Below are 16697 nucleotides of genomic sequence, written 5' to 3' on the forward strand. Positions count from 1 at the left end.
GGCATCATTGATGGACTCAAGTGTGGCAGCGGTATTGAGGTTGGCCCAGGATCAGACATTGTTTCGTTTTGCTGTGCATGGGGTCAGTATGAGTCGGTTCCAACTCGATGGCACCTAACAACAACAACAACATGACTGGGGAAGAGTTGCCTTCTCAAAGAAGAGTTGACCATGATGATACAAATGGAGTAAAACTTTTGGAACCTTTGTTTGCTGGTGGGCCACAACTCAAAATGAGGATAATCAGCTGTAAATACCCACTAAAAATCAGGACATGGAATTATGAAGTATGAATCTAGGAAAATTGGAAGCTGTCAAAAATGAAATGGAATGAATAAAGATGCAATAAAGACTCAACGTAATAAAGATTTCTTACTAGGCGATAGTATGCTGAAATGCACTGGCAGTGGCCATTTTGAATCAGGAAATCTTATGGTTTACTATGCTGGGAACAGAAAATTGAATAAGAATGCTGTTGTATTCATTGTCAAAACGAATATTTCAAGATTTATCTTGCAGTAAGTCTGTCTGTGATAGGATAAAATGCATATGCCCACAAGGAAGACTAGTTACTATCACTATTATTCAAATTTGCACAGCAACTACTAAAGCTTGTCAAGAAGAAATTGAAGAATTCTAGCAAATTCTTCAATCTGAAGTTGACCAAATATGCATTCAAGATGTACTGATAATTACTGGTTATTTGAATGCAAAAGTTGGAAACAAAGATGAAGGATTAGTGGTTGGAAAATACGGCTTTGGTGATAGAAATGATACTGAAAATCACTTTATAGAATTCTTCAAAATCAATGACTTATTTATTGCAAATACCTGTTTTCAACAGTATAGAAGGCGACTATACACCTGGATCTCACCAGATGGAATACGCAAGAATCAAATAGACTACATCTGTGGGAAGAGACAAAGGAGAAGTTCAATGTCATTAACCAAAACAAGGCAGCAGCTGGCAGTGGAACATACAATAAATTGCTCATTTGCAAGTTCAGGCTGAAGTTGAAGAAAATTTAAACAAGTTCATGAGAGCAAAAATATGATCTTGAGTGTTGTTGTTTTGTTAAATGCTGTCAAGTCAGTTTCAAATCATAGCAACCCTGTATAGAATTTCCAAGGATTTGCTGATGGGTTTGAACCACCGAAAATTTAGTTCAAACTGACCTTGCAATCCAGTGCATTATCCTGCAGTGCCACACCAAGACTCCAAATTCATTATCTACATTATTGAATGTACTTGAGTATTAAATCTTGAATATGTCCTACCTGAATTCATAGACCATCTAAAGAACAGATTTGATGTATTAGATAGTAATGGCCAAAGACCAGAAGAGTTGTGGGATGCCATCAAGAACATCATACATGAAAAAAGGAGAAGGTCTTAAGAAGACAGGAAAAAAAAGAAATAAAATAGAAGTCAGATGTGACTCTAAAAATTGCTTTTGAATGTAGAGAAACTGATTCTGAAAGAAATTATGGTATAAAAGATAAAAAGAAAAGTTCAAAGGCAGCTCAATAAGACAAAGTCAATTTTATATCAAAATGTTCAAAGACCAGTAGTTAGAAAACCAACAGGTAAAAACAGGGTCAGCATTTTTCAAGAAGAAAGAACTGTAGAAAAAAATCAAGCTTGATTATGAAATTTTAAAAGGATTGTATGTGCAAAATAGTGAATGATGCTGAAAACTTTAAAAGGAGATGGAAGGCATACAATGTGCCATAAGAATTGGTGAATGTTCAGTCATTTCAAGAGGTACCATATGATCAATAACCGATGGTATTCAAGAACTCCAAGCAGTACTGAAAATATTGGTGAAAAGCAAATCTCCAAGAATTGATAGAAAACAAATTGAAATATTTCTCAACAAACTGATGCAGGACTGAAGGGACTAACTTCTCTATGTTAAGAAATTTGGAAGATAGCTCTCTGGCCAAATAATAGGAGGTGATCCATATTTGTGACCATTCCAAAGACAGGTGACCAAACAGAATGCAGAATTCATCAAACAATATCATTAACGTAACACGCAAGTAAAATATTGTTTAAGATGATGCAAAAATTATTGCAGCAGTACATCGACAAGGAGCTACCCGAAATTCAAATCAGATTCAGAAGACAATGTGGAACAGCGATATCACTGCTAATGTCAGGTGGTTACTGGCTGAAAGCAGATAATACTAAAAAGATATTTACTTCTGCTTTATTGACTATGTAAAGGCTTTCAAATTTGCAAATCATAACAAACTGGATAACATTGCAAAGAATGAATATTCCAGAACACTTAATTGTGCTCATGAGAAACCTGCACATAGACCAAGAGGCAGTTATTTGAACAAAACGAGGGAATACTGAATGAATTAAAATTAGGGAAGGTGTGTGCCAGGACTGTAGCCTTTCACCATATTTGTTCAAACTGTATGCAGAGTAAATAATTTTTTCTTCAGATTATGTGAAGAAAACATGGCATTAGGATTGCAAGAAGAATCAATAACAACCTGCAATATGCAGATGATACAACCTTGCTTGTTGAAATGGAAGGAAACATGAATTAATTACAGATTAAAATCAAAGACTACAGCCTTTAGTATGCATTGCACCTCAATGTAAGTAAAATGAAAATCCTCACAACTGAACCAATAAATAGCATCATAATGAATAGAGAAAAAATTGAAGTTGTCAAAGACTTAAATTTGCTTGGATCTGCAATCAGTGCTTTGTGGAACAAACAGTCAAGAAATCAAATAACATATTACATTAGGCAAATCTGTTGTAAAAGACCTCTTTAAAGTACCATGGACTGCCAAAAGAACAAATAAGTTTTTCTTGGAAGAAGTTCAGCCACAATGCTCCTTAGGAGAAAGGATGATGAAACTCCTTCTCTAGTTCTTCAGACATAATTTCTAGAAGGACCTATCCCAGTAGAGGGACATCGTGCTTGGAAAAGTGGAAGGTCGGTAAAAAGATGAAGACCCTCAACTAGATGGATTAACACAGTGGCAGCAGCAACAGGCTCAAACATAACAATAATTGTGAGAATGGTGACGGAGAGCCATGTTTTCATTCCGTTGTACATAGGACACTATTAGTTGGAATCAGCTTGATGGCACCTAACAGCAACATTAACTGTGTAACTTGCAAAAACCAGACCAAACTTATAAGAAATATTAAACAATGTCCTTTGGACAGAAAAACAATGACATCCAATAATAACCTAAGATTAAAACACAAAGCAATACAACCCACATACCAAACAAGATAAAGAACAATCAACAGCAAAATAAAGCTACGAAAGTGAAAACAGGAAAATATAGATGTCAAAATTTTATTGATGGCAGTTTGAAAACAACAAAAGGTGAAATAAATGATGCCATAAGAGACTTTCCATATGAAGAGACATTCAAGGGGCTATCAAGAAGTAATAGGATGTTTTAAATATAGGAAGAAAAGGTAAATCTTAGAGTTTGTTGTTGTTGTTGTTAAGTGCCGTCGAGTCGGTTCCGACCCATAGCGACCCTGTACAGGGTTTCCGAGGGTGTAAATCGTTAAGGGAGTAGAAAGTCTCATCTTTCTCCCGCGGAGCGGCTGGTAGTTTCGAACCGCTGACCTTAAGGTTCGCAGCCCGATTCGTAACCACTACGCTACCAGAGCTCCTTAAATCTTAGAGTAGCCACAAAGAAAATTAATGTACCTACTCAACAAAATAAAGAAGAAAATTAAAAATTTAGTCAACAAAAGTGAAGGAAAAATCAAGATATAAGCAAGAGAAACTTTACACAAAAGTTAAACAGGACAAAGAAATTGTCAATAAGCCACCCCCCAAAAGTGACAGCTATAACTTACATATATTAATAACCATATTAAATGTAAGTAGTTTATATATGTCAAACAAGGAGAGAGTGGAAGAATGGATATAAAAAACATGGCCCATCAATAAGGAACACACCTTAGACACAAAGACAAAACTAGGTTAAAAATCAAAGGTATGAAATTTGTATACAGGTGTTGTTAGATGCCATCAAATCAGTTCTGACTCATAGCGATCCTATGCACAACAGAATGAAACACTGCCTAGTCCTAGGCCATATTCACAATTATTAAGCTTGAGCACATTGCTGCTGCCACTGTGCCAATCCATCTTGTTGTGGTTCTTTCTCTTCTTCGCTAACCCTCCACTTTACTGAATATGACACCCTTCTCCAGGGACAGGTCCCTCCTGATAACATGTGGGGAGTATGAGAGACAAAGCTCACCATCCTAAATTCTAAAGAGCAAACTGCTTGTACTTCTTCAACACAGATTTGTTTGTCCTGCTGAAATTCCATGGTACTTTCAATAATCTTCTCCAAAACCACAGCCAAAATGGATCAATTATTCTAAGGACTTCCTTATTCATTGTTCAACTTTCACGTGCAGATGAGGCTACAAAATTACAATGGCTTGGGGCAGGTGCACCTGTCCTCAAACTGACATCTTTGTTCTTGAAGACTTAAAGAAATCTTGTGCAGCAGATTTGACTAATGCAACACATCATTTTATTTCTTCACTGCTGTTTCCATGAGTGTTGATACAGGATCCAAGCAAAATGAAGTCTTGGACAAGTTTAATCTTTTCTCAATTTATCATGATGTTATTTATTGGTCCAGTGGTGAGAATTTGTTCTCTTTACATTAGGGTTCACTCCATTCTAAATGCTGTCATCTTCGATCTTCATCAGTAAGTATTGTATTTACTCTCTTTTCAGCAAGCAAGGTTGTGTCATCTGCATATCAAATGTTGTTAATGATTCTTCCTCCAATCCTGATGCCTCATTCTTCATATAATCCAGTTTCTCAGAGTTATTGCTCCACATGCAGATTAAATAAATATGGTTAAATAATACAATCCTAGCACACACCTTTCCTAATTTTAAACAATTCAGTGTCCCCTGGTTCAGTTCAAATAAATGCCTCTTGGTCTATGTACAGGTTCCTGATAAGCACAAACAAGTGCTCTGGAATAACCATTCTCTGAAGTGTATCCATAGCTTGTCATGAACCACACAGTCAAAAGCATTAGGTAGTCAAATGCACAGCTAAACATCTTTCTGGTATTCTCTTTAAGCCAAGAGCCATCTGACATCAACAATACTATCCTTCATTCCTCGTCCTCATCTGAATCTGGCTTAAAACTCTGGCAGTTCCCTTCAATTTTGAATATCTTTAGTAAAATTTTAACTGCATGTGATATTAATATTATCTGATGGTTTTCACATTCAGTTGGATCACCTTTTTCATTGGGAACAAATTTGCATCTCCTCCATTCAGGTAGCCAGGAAGTTGTCTTGCAAATTTCTTGGCATAGATGAGTGAGTGACTTCATCATAGATGAGTGAGTGCAGCATCAGTTTTTGAAAGATTTAAAATTGTATTTCATCAAATCCCAAAGCCTTGTTCTTTGCCAATGCATCCAGTGCACCTTGGAATTCTTCCTTCAGTTCTATTGACTCTTGATCATATGTTACCTCTTGCAATGGTTGAACATAGGTTATTTTCTTTTGGGGAATGTGACTATACATTCCTTCTATCTTCTTTTTATGCTTCCTGAATCATCCAATATTTGCCCATAGAATCCTTTAACATTGCAAGCCAATGCTTGCATTTTTTCTTCTGTTGTTTCAGCTTGAGAAATGCTGAGGGTGTTCTTCCGTTTCGGTTTTCTAACCGCAGGTCTTTGCACATTTCATTATAATATTTGATTTCATCTTTATTAGCTGCCTTTTTTAATTTTTCAGTTCTTCTACCTCCTCATTTCTTCCTTTTGTTTTAGCGTTTCTACACTAGGAAGCAAATTTCAGAGTCTCTTCTGATATTCATTTTGGTCTTTTTCTTCTTTCTTGTCACCTTAATGACTTCTTGCTTTCTTCCTGTATGATGTTCTTAATGTCATCCCACAACTCTTCATGTATTTTGCCATTACAATCGAATGCATCAAATCTGATCATGAGATGATCTGTAAAATTAGGTGGGATACATTCAAGGTCATATTTTGGTTCTCCTTGACTTTTTTTTTTTTTTTCTTCATGCCCAGCCTGAATTTGTATATGAGCAAGTGATGGTTTGTTCCACAATCTGTGACAGGTCTTGCTTTAAGTAATGATATGGAACTTTTCCACCATCTCATTCCAGAGTTAATTTGATTTCTGTGTATTCCATCAGGAGAAGTCCATGTGTACACTCATCTTTTATGTTATTTTAAAAAGGTATTTGCAACAAACAAGTCATTGGTCTTTCAAAATTCTAACATGTAATCTCCAGAATCATCTCTACCAAGGCCATATTTTCTAACTACTGATCCTTCCTCTTTTTCTAACCTTCACATTCCAATCACTAGTAATTGCAAATACATCTTCATTGAATGTTTGATCATATTGAAGAAGCTGATAGAATTCTTCAATTTCATCATCATAGGCATGCATGAATGGTGCATAAATTTTAATAATAGGAGTATAAACTGCCCTTCCTTGTTGTTATTGTTAAGTGGGGCTGAGTCAGTTCTGACTCAATGTCTCTGTGGAAGGTTACTAAGGAGTGGCTGGTGAATTTGAACCATCGACCTTGTGGATAGATCTTGAAATGTTCTTTTGATGATGAATGCGATGCCATTCCTCTTCAATTTGTCATTCCCAGCATAGTAAATTGTGTGTTTGGCAGATTTAAAATGGCCAACACCAGTCCATTAGAGCTCACTAATGCCTAGCTTATTTATGTTTATGGGTTCCATTTAGTATTTGAAATTTTCCAATTTTCCTAGATTCATACTTTATGCATTTTATGTTCTGGTTATTAATAGATGTTTACAACTGTTTCCCCTCATTTTGAGTTTTGCGTTATCAGCAAATGAAGGTTCCAAAAACTTTGCTCCACTTGTGTCAACATAGTCAACTCTACTTTGAGAAGGCAGCTCTTCAACGTCGCATTTTGAGTATCTCTCAACTTGAGTGGCTCATCTTCCAGCACTATATCTGACAATATTTAAATGCTCTTTATCATGTTTCAATATTCAGTACTCTGATGCTGACAGTGTTCCACTGCTATTCATAAGACTTTCGGTGACTTAATTTTCAGATGTACTCCATCTCTCCTTCTTCCTAGTCTGTCTTAGTCTGGAAGTTCAGCTGAAACCTGTCCAACACGTGTGACCCTGCTGATGTTTAAAATACTGGTGACATAGCTTCCAGAATCATTACCAACATGTAAGCCACCACAGTACAACAACTTGACAGACAAGACTTGGATTTCTTCATCAGTTCTTTCAGCTTGAGAAATACTGAGTGTGTTCTTCACTTTTGGTTTCCTAACTCCAAATCCTAACACATTTAATTATAATACTTAGTCTTCTTGAGCTGCCCTTTGAAAATTTCTGTTCAGCCTTTTCACTTCATCATTTCTTACATTGACTTTAGCAACTTGTATGTTGTTGCTGTTAAGTGCTGTCAAGTCAATTCCAACCCATAGGGTTTCCAAGGAGCAGCTGATGAACTTGAACCACCGACCTTACGGTTCAAACAACTGCAATCTGACGCATTAGCCCACAACGCCACAACTTGTATAGGAGCAATTCATGGTCTGTTTCACAGTCAGTCCCAGACTTTGTTTTAGCTGATGATATTGAGCATCTCCATCATCTCTTCCCAGAGATATTTTCAATTTGATTGCTGTGTATTCCATCTGACAAGTTCCACGTGTATAGTCACTTTATGTTTTTGGAAAAGGTATTTGCAATAAAGAAGTTGTCTTGCAAAATTCTATCATGCAATCTTCAGCTTCATTTCTTTCACCAACACCATATTTTTCAACTGCTGATCCTTCCTCTTTGCATCCACCTTATTTGTTCCAATAACAAATAGTTATTAATGCATCTTGATTGCATGTTTTTTTCAAATTCAGACTGAAGATGTTGGTAGAATTCTTCAATTTCTTTATCATTGCCTTTAATATCTAGTGGTTTGTGGATAAATTTGAATAATAGTTGTTACACAACTATTATTCAAATTTATCTCCCTTTAAGGTATGTAGATATGATCCTATCACAGACCACATAGACTTCAAGATCTTAACATACTCTTTTTGACAGTGAATATGACACCATCCCTCTTGAATTTGTCATTCCTATCCTAGAAAATCATGTTGCTGTAGGTATTGTGTGCCATTAGATCAGTTCAGACTCATTGCAACCCTGGATAGGGTTTCCAAGGAGAGGCTGGTAGGTTGAAAAGCCATCCTTGCAGCAAGCAGCCAAGTGTTTATTCAACAGTGCCACACCATATGATTGTCCATTTCTGTTCACCAATGCCAAAGATATCAAATTTCATTTGTTTCACTCCTTTCTAGTAAGGGTAAAAAATAATTTTATTGTGGTTTTCATTTGCAATTTCCTAATTACTAATGAAAACATGCATATTTTCAGGTAATTTTTAACCATTTCTATTTCTTCCTTTGTGGAATGTCTTATGTCATTTTGGGCCCATTTTTTTTATTGCATTCTTTGTTTTTGTTGTTGTTGACATTAAGTTGCAGGAGTTCTTTATGTATTCTGGATATAAAACCCATATCAGATACATGGTTCTGAAATTTTTTTCTCTCGCTAGGTAGGTATCTCTTCGCTTTGTTGATAGTCTTTTGATAAACAATTTATTTTCACGAAGTTCTAGTCATCTACTTTTTCTTTTACTTGTCTTGCTTTTGGTGTCATATCTAAGACTCTACCCCTACTGTTGTTGTTGTTAAGTGACACTGAGTCAGCTCCAGTTCATAGCGACCCATATAGAATTTCTAACGAGTGGTGGGTGAATTTGAACTACTGACCTGGGGTTAACAGTCCAGTTCTTTTCTTACAGTGCCATACCAGATCTTTTTTTTTTTTTTTTTCCAGTTGATACTTTTTAGAAGTATCAAATATATTTTGAGTACCTGAGGATAAATCACATCAAAAACAGTAAAGTTAAAAAAAAAAAAATCATTCATAGAATACTAATCAAAATTAACCCAGAATTGTCCTATCAATAAAGGGAAAATAGGAAGTTGTGTTACTGAAGGCTGAACAAAAAGTATAGTCCATTATCAATATTATTCTGACTACTTTACTGGAATACATCTAACAGCATCCACTGATGGAGACTGTAGCTAAATTTAATCCTGGGCCACTACTTGATAAAAACACTACTTGAAGGAAAGCTCAGTAAAATTTATAAATATTTGGTTGTAAAAACTATGTACCCTCTTTTTCTTCATTTCCCAATCACTGGGGACAAAGAAACCCTTTGACCAGGAAAAAGAAATGCACTCTCAGGCAGGGTGTCTGGTGGAATAAAGGAAAAGTCTCAGTGTTTTTTGGACACAGCATGTAATAAATAATTCAGAGGGTAGGAGAAACTTTTGAAAAAGCATCTAAAAATTCTTACATTCAAATAGTGTGTAGCATATCTCAAGTAATTAATTTTGTCTTTGACCTTTACGTATAGAATATTGTTCTAAGCTTGTTTCATGTCACAATTTAAACTTTGCTTATTTACATAAATATAAAATTATTGTGTCAGTCCTAAAATTATTTTGGCAAAATGTGCTCCACTTGAACATTAACAGGCCCTAAAATTAATGGAAGTGGTGGTGTGCCATGGAGTTGGTTCCCGCTCATAGCAGTCCTGTGTAGGCTTTCCGAGGCTGTAAATCTTTATGGGAGCAGAAAGCTTCATATTCTCCCGAGTTTTGAATGGCTCACCTTGAGGTTAGCAGCTAGACTAGGCTACCGGAGCTCCCTCTGAAATTAATACAAGTCTAGAACCAGATAGAATTAGATTTCATTCATGGGTCCATCACTTTTAAGTTACTTACCTTCCATGAAATTAATGTCTCTACCTATAAAACAGAGAATTAAAAATTACCAATAAAATTGGTTTGTGAGTTAGATACAATTTACAAAATGGCAGGCACCTAACAGTATGACTAAAAACAGAGATTTTCTTAATGAATTTAGACTCAATTACAGAAATTTTTCTATTATCGTCCATCTACTATCATGTCCTTTGAAAATGTAACATATTTTAAATTGACCTAGATAAATTTTCTACCCATTATTTTTAAGCCTATGTTTTTAGGGTATTTGAAAGGTTTTGTTTAACCCTTTATGAAACATACTGTACATATAGAAAGGTACACTAATCAAAATTCCAAATATTGAAGAATTGGCATGTGTTCTAGACACTGTGTTGTCATTGTTAAGTGCCATCAACTTGGCACCTACTCATATCAACCCTATGCAAAACAGAATGAAACACTGCCTGGTCCTGTGCCAACCTCACAATCATTGCTACATTTGAGACCGTCACTGCTGCCACTGTGCCAGTACATCTCGTTGTGAGACTTCCTCTTTTTCTCTGACCCTCCATTTTACCAAACATCATATCCTTCTCCAGGGATTGGTCCCTCTTGACACTATGTCCAAAGTATCATAAGCCGAGTCTAGCCATCCTGGTTTCCAAAGAAGATTCTGGCTGTGCTTCTTCCAACACAGATTGGTTTATTGTTTTGGCAGACCATGGCACTTTTAATATTCTCCTCTAGCACTATACCTCAAATGCATCAATTATTCCAACACAGATTGGTTTGCTTTTTTGACAGTCCATGGTATTTTTAATATTCTTCTACAACACCATAACTCAAATGCATCAATTCTTCCACACTCTTCCTTATTCATTGTCCACCTTTCACATGCATACGAACTTATTGAAAATACCATTGCTTGGGTCAGGCACATCTTAGTCCTCAAACTGTCATCTTTGCTCTTGAACACTTTAAAGAGGTCTTGTGCAGCAAATTTGCCTAATGAGATACATAATTTGATTTCTTGACTTTTGCTTCCATGAGTGTTGATGATGAGCAAAATGAGCAAAATGAAATATTTGACATCTTCAATCCTTTCTCCATTTATTGTGATGCTATTTGTTGGTGTAGAGGTGAGGATTTTCTGTTTTCTTTGCACTGAGGTGCAACCCAAACCAAAGGCTGTGGTCTTTTAAGTACTCTTCACTTTCAGCAAGTTTTTGTCACCTGTATATCGCATGTTGTTAATGAGTCTTCCTCCAAATTTGATGCCATATTTTTCTTCATCTAACCCAGCTCCTTAGATTATTTGCTAAGTATACAAATTGAGTAAATATGATGAAAAAGCACAACCCTGGCACATACCTGTCCTAATTTTAAGCCATTCAGTGTTCCCTTTTCTGTTTGAACAACTGCCTCCTGGTCTATGTACAGGTTCTTCATGAGCACAATTTACTGTTCCAGAATACTCATTCTCCACAACGTTGTCCATAGTTTGCATTGATCTACACAATCTAAAGCTGTTCCATAGTCAGTAAAGCATTCTAGACACTATAAGGGTCAAAAATGGCTTATCTAGCCTTGCAATAGCACCAAAAGTTCTGTAAGGTCAACTGTCTAAACCCATCAGTTGCTCCATGGGTGGCAGTTTGCTCCCATAAAGATTTATAGTCTTGGAAACCCAAAAGTGCAGTTTTATACCATCCTGTAGGGTCACTATGAGTCAGAATTGACTAAATGGTGTGAGTTATTATTACATAAGAAACAGCCTCAAATCTGAGTGACTTAATATAATTTATTATCTCTCATGGTTCTAGAAGTTGCTCTCAGTCCACTTTTTGGTTTTCACTCTGTACTCTCATATAGTTGCTGCCAATAGATTTGGAATCGTCTAAAGGCAGACCAAATGGTTTCTCCAAGCCTGCCTCTTAAATCATATGTCTGGATGGGATAGCTAAAATAAATGAGGTTGCTCATGGATCTCATCCTCCACAAAAATTCTCCTGGTCTCAGTTGGGCATCCTCATGACTTGACACTCTCAAGTATTGAAACTTCTCATATTGCCATTGAGTTCCTTCAGAGTAAAGAGTAAAGTTTCAAAAGATCAAAGTGAAAACTGACAAGATTTCTCCTTACTTCACTTCTACCACATTCTAGTGACTAAAGGCAAGCCTTGGGGCCAACACAGTTAAAAGGGAAAAGAAATAAACACCACCATTTGATGGAGAAAATGTGAAACAATTGGCAACTGTCTTTAATCTACCACAGTCATGAATCTGAAAAGCTACCAAGGACAAAAGCAACTATGCAAATTCAGTTCTCCCTTCCATGGTTCTATGTTCTGCAGACTCTTGATCCCTCTGCTTTTTGTTGCTTCAGCAGCAATCTGATGCCCTTAAGCCAATGATTTTTTCTTGCATCTAGATTTTCTACTTGGAATAATTACTCAGAAGAGGAAGTTCATCAGTTTCTTTAAAGACTCTGTTGCTGCATTTTTGTTTATGCTGCTTTTTTGACTATATATTTTAATAAGTTCAAATTGGAAGGGAAGAGGATTACTACAATGTTATCATATTCTATAAATCCATGCAGTATTTATTGCCTAGGGTGATTTGAAGATGAAACCAGCTTTGTATTTCCTACTGACAAAGGAAGAGACTTTAAAAGAAATGAACCACAAAGAAGAATGACATGGCCAGGATAATTTTCAAACATGGAGCTAATGACTAATGAATATTTGAGAAACTAGTGGTGCAATGGTTAAGCACTCAGTTGCTAGTGAAAGGTCAGCTTTTCTAAGTAACCAGAAGCTTCATGGGTGGAAAGGTCTGGTAATCTGATTCCACAAAGATTTCAGCATATGAAACCCTATGGACAGTTTTCCTTTGTCTTCTAGGATCACTGGAGTCCTGGTGTGGGACTGTAGGATAAGTACTTGATTACTCATCTCAAGGTTGGAGGTTCAAATCCACCAGGCACTCCTTGGAAACCCTACACAGGGTCACTGTGAGTCAGAATCAACTCCATGACACTTAGCAAAACAATAACATAGAATCATTATGAAACAGCAGTGACTCAATGGCACAAACCAAGATGACTTATTTTAGTTGCATATTAGAAAAAGATAAAAGGACTTGCCAGAGAAATGCCCATCTTCATTAAACTGGGTACCTCAAAGTCCCTTCTTAGACTTCATTCTCAACTCTCTTTAATTGTCATCAAGAGCACTCATATGTCTGATAGCATGATTTCCATCTACATTCAGATGATTCATGCTTTCATTTAAATTTAGATTAATTTTTTGACATCCCAATATCAAATTCTACTTTTTCTTTAAAACAAATACTATTCGTTTGATGATGTCATTGAAAGACTGCTTCACTTGTTTATTTCTCAGAGTATAAATGAAAGGATTCAACAAAGGAGCAATAGATATAGCAAGCACAGAAATGGCCTTATTAATGGTCATTGCGTCCTTTGCTGAAGGTTTGACATACATAAAAATGCAGCTTCCATAGGAGATGGAGACAACAATCATGTGGGAAGAACAGGTGGAAAAGGCTTTCTTCCTTTGCTCAGCAGAGGGCAGTTTTAGAACCATCCTAATGATAGATACATAGGACAGAACTACACACACAAGGGTCATTATGAAGGTCACCACAGCACAGGCTATAACCACCTGCTCTATGAACCACGTATCTGAACATGAATTCTTCAGTATTGGAAAAGCATCACAGAAAAAATGGTCAATGACAGAGTCACAAAACTCCAGCTGGAGAGTAAAACCAAGAGGTGGAAGGATAATCAATAAGCCAGACACCCAACAACAGAGGATAAGAATTTTGCAGACTTTGCTATTCATGATGGTCACATAATGCAGGGGTTTACAGATGGCCACATAGCGGTCATAGGACATAACAGCTAACAGAAAAAATTCTGTAGCTGCAAAGAGGACAATAAAAAATATCTGAGTGAAACATGCTTTGACAGTGATGGTTCTATTCCCAGTTGATAGGATGTGTAAGTATTGGGGGACACATGCAGTTGTGAATATGATTTCTAAAAAGGAGAAATTTTGAAGAAAAAAGTACATGGCTGTTTTTAGATGAGAGTCCACCAAGATGAGAGAAATGATGGTCATATTTCCAATTATACTTAACATATATGTAACAAACAAAGAGATGAACACTAAGATCTGTAGTTGTGGGTCATTTGTCAATCCCAGTATGATGAATGTTGTTATTGTTGAGCTGTTTCTCATCACTGACTTCACACTGCTGCTTGATCTTCACTGAAATTAAATCTAAGGAATGATATCAAAATATAACAGGATCAGAAAGTGACCAATTAAAACCCAATTAATCCCACTCACATACATTCTCTTCTATTATTTCCTCATCATTCTTAAACTTCACTGAATTGAACTACAGAAAAACTAAGTTTACAGGAGAATTTTCTTGAAAATTACCATTATCTAAATTGTTTCAAAAGTTCTAGTTTCTCTAATTCAAAACAGTAGGTCCGTTTACATTTAAAGTCCATACTTTGCATGTGATTTCCCCCCACTGGAATAGCTATTAGTCACTTGTGGTGTAATCTCATAGATTATATTCTCATTATTTTCCAAAATGTTTTGTACTTGAAAGCTAAATATCAAAATTCCTTCATTTCAAGCTGTGCTACTTGACAGAAATTCGAATATACTAAGGATTGCTATTATAATATGCAAGGACTCCAAATTCTTCATCTAGTTTACTAATCAATTTTAAAAGATCAGGTATAGTTCTACCAGAAAACAACCATTGACTTTATGTTGTTTAGCTATTCCTTTATTTTCTATCTTACTCACAGTAGAGATTATTTCAATGCAGATAAATTTACCAAAAAAATGAGTAACATATAAAGGGTCTTCAAACAGTTTGAGAGAAAACAGAATTGAAAGATAACAGATATCACCACCTGCTTTGGTTTCATGTCTATTACTGTAGCTGGAGTGAACAACTTGTAGAGAACTTGAAGCATTTACTGATGGCGAAAAACTATAGTCTTCAATATGAATAACACCTCAACATAAAATAAAAATAAAAATCCTCATAACTAGACCAATAAGCAATGTTATGATAACCTGAGAAAATACTGGAGTTACCAATAGTTATCAGGGATTTATTTTACTTGGATCAACAATCAATACATATGGAAGCAGAGTCAAAATATCAAATGACATGTTGTATTGAAAAAATCTGCTTCAAAAGACCTCTTTAGTGTTAAAAGGAAAAGATTTAAGTTTGATGCCTAAGGTATACATAACCCAAGCCATAATATCTCATCTGCATGGGAAAGCTAGTCAGTACAAAAAGAAGACTGAAAAACTGATGCATTCAAACTATGGTATTGGCAAAGTCTAGGAAGAAAGAGCAACAGACTACTTCTGAAAATGTAGTCACTGAAAACCTTATGAATTAGCAGTGCAACACTGTCATCATCAGAATATTGAGCATCGAAGCATGATGAAGAGCACCAGAATATTGTCAGATATAGTGCTGGAAGAGGAGTCCCTCAAGTTGGAAAGCACTCGAAATATAACTGGGGAAGAGCTGCTTCCTCAAAGTAGAGTTGACTGATGACATGAATGGAGTAAAGCCTTCAGGACCGTCATTTGCTGATGGGAAACAACACAAAAAGAAGAGAAACAGCTGTAAAATCCATTAGTACTTGGAACATGAAATGTACAATTGATGAACCTAGGAAAACTGAAGTTATGAAAAATAAAAAGAGTGCATCCTAGACTCCAGGACTCCATCCTAGTCATCGTTGTTGTTGTTGTTAAGTGCAGTCTAGTCAGTTCTGACTCATAACAACTCTGTATATGATTTCAAAGGAGTGGCCGGTGAGCTTGAACCATAAACCTTGTGGTTCAAACGACTTTGAAGTCCAGCGCATTCACCGACAGCACCATACCAGGACTCCATTCTAGGCATTAGTGAGCTGAAAAAGTCTGGTATTGGTCATTTTGAATCTGGCAGTCACATGGTTTACTATGCCAGGAATGACAAGTTGAATTGAATGGCATCACATTCATCATCAAAACAACATATCAACATCTGTCTTGCAGTACAATGCTGTCTGCGATAAAATAATATTCATACGCCAACAAGGAAGATCAGTTAATACCATTATTATTCAAATTTACACACCAACCACAAGAGCCGGTGATGATGAATTTGAAGAATTCTACCAACTTTCTCAGTCCGAAATTGATCAAACATACAATCAAGATGTATTAATCATTACTGGTGATAGGAATGCAAAAATTAAGAACAACGTGGAAGAATTAGTACTTGGAAAACATGGCTTTGGTGATAGAAACGATATTAGAGACTGAATGATAGAACCTTGCAAGATCAATGACCTTTTAATTGCAAATACCTTTTTTAAACAACATAAAAGACGATTATACACCTTCCACCAGATGGAATACACAGAAATTACATTCACTACATCTGTGGTAAGAGATGCTGGAAATACTACATAACATCAGTCAGAACAAGATGTGGGCAGACTGTGGAACAGACCATCAATTGTTTGTATGTAAATTCAGACTGAAACTGAAGAAAATTGAAACAGGTCCACAAGAGCCATAATATGACCTTGAGCATATCCCACATCATCTGAAGAATAGATTTGATGCAATAGACAATAAAGACAGAAGAGCAGAAGAGTTGTTGCTTGATATCAAGAACATCAGGCAGGAAGCAAGCAAAAAAACTCATTTAGAAGACAAGAAAGAAGAAAAAGACCAAAATAGGTGTGAGAAGAGACTGAGACG

The 16697-nt window shown here is 36.1% G+C and overlaps 1 protein-coding gene across 1 annotated transcript; it reads right to left on the minus strand.

Moving 5' to 3' along the window:
• Positions 1-13193: 13193 nt before the first annotated feature.
• On the minus strand, positions 13194-14132 carry LOC102838796 (olfactory receptor 6C2-like). Its single transcript, XM_006859390.1, has one exon. The coding sequence runs from the start codon at positions 14130-14132 to the stop codon at positions 13194-13196; it is 939 nt and encodes a 312-aa protein (XP_006859452.1).
• Positions 14133-16697: the final 2565 nt, after the last annotated feature.

The sequence above is a fragment of the Chrysochloris asiatica genome, unplaced genomic scaffold (genome assembly GCF_000296735.1).
Source record: "Chrysochloris asiatica unplaced genomic scaffold, ChrAsi1.0 scaffold00033, whole genome shotgun sequence".
Taxonomy (NCBI): Eukaryota; Metazoa; Chordata; class Mammalia; order Afrosoricida; family Chrysochloridae; genus Chrysochloris; species Chrysochloris asiatica.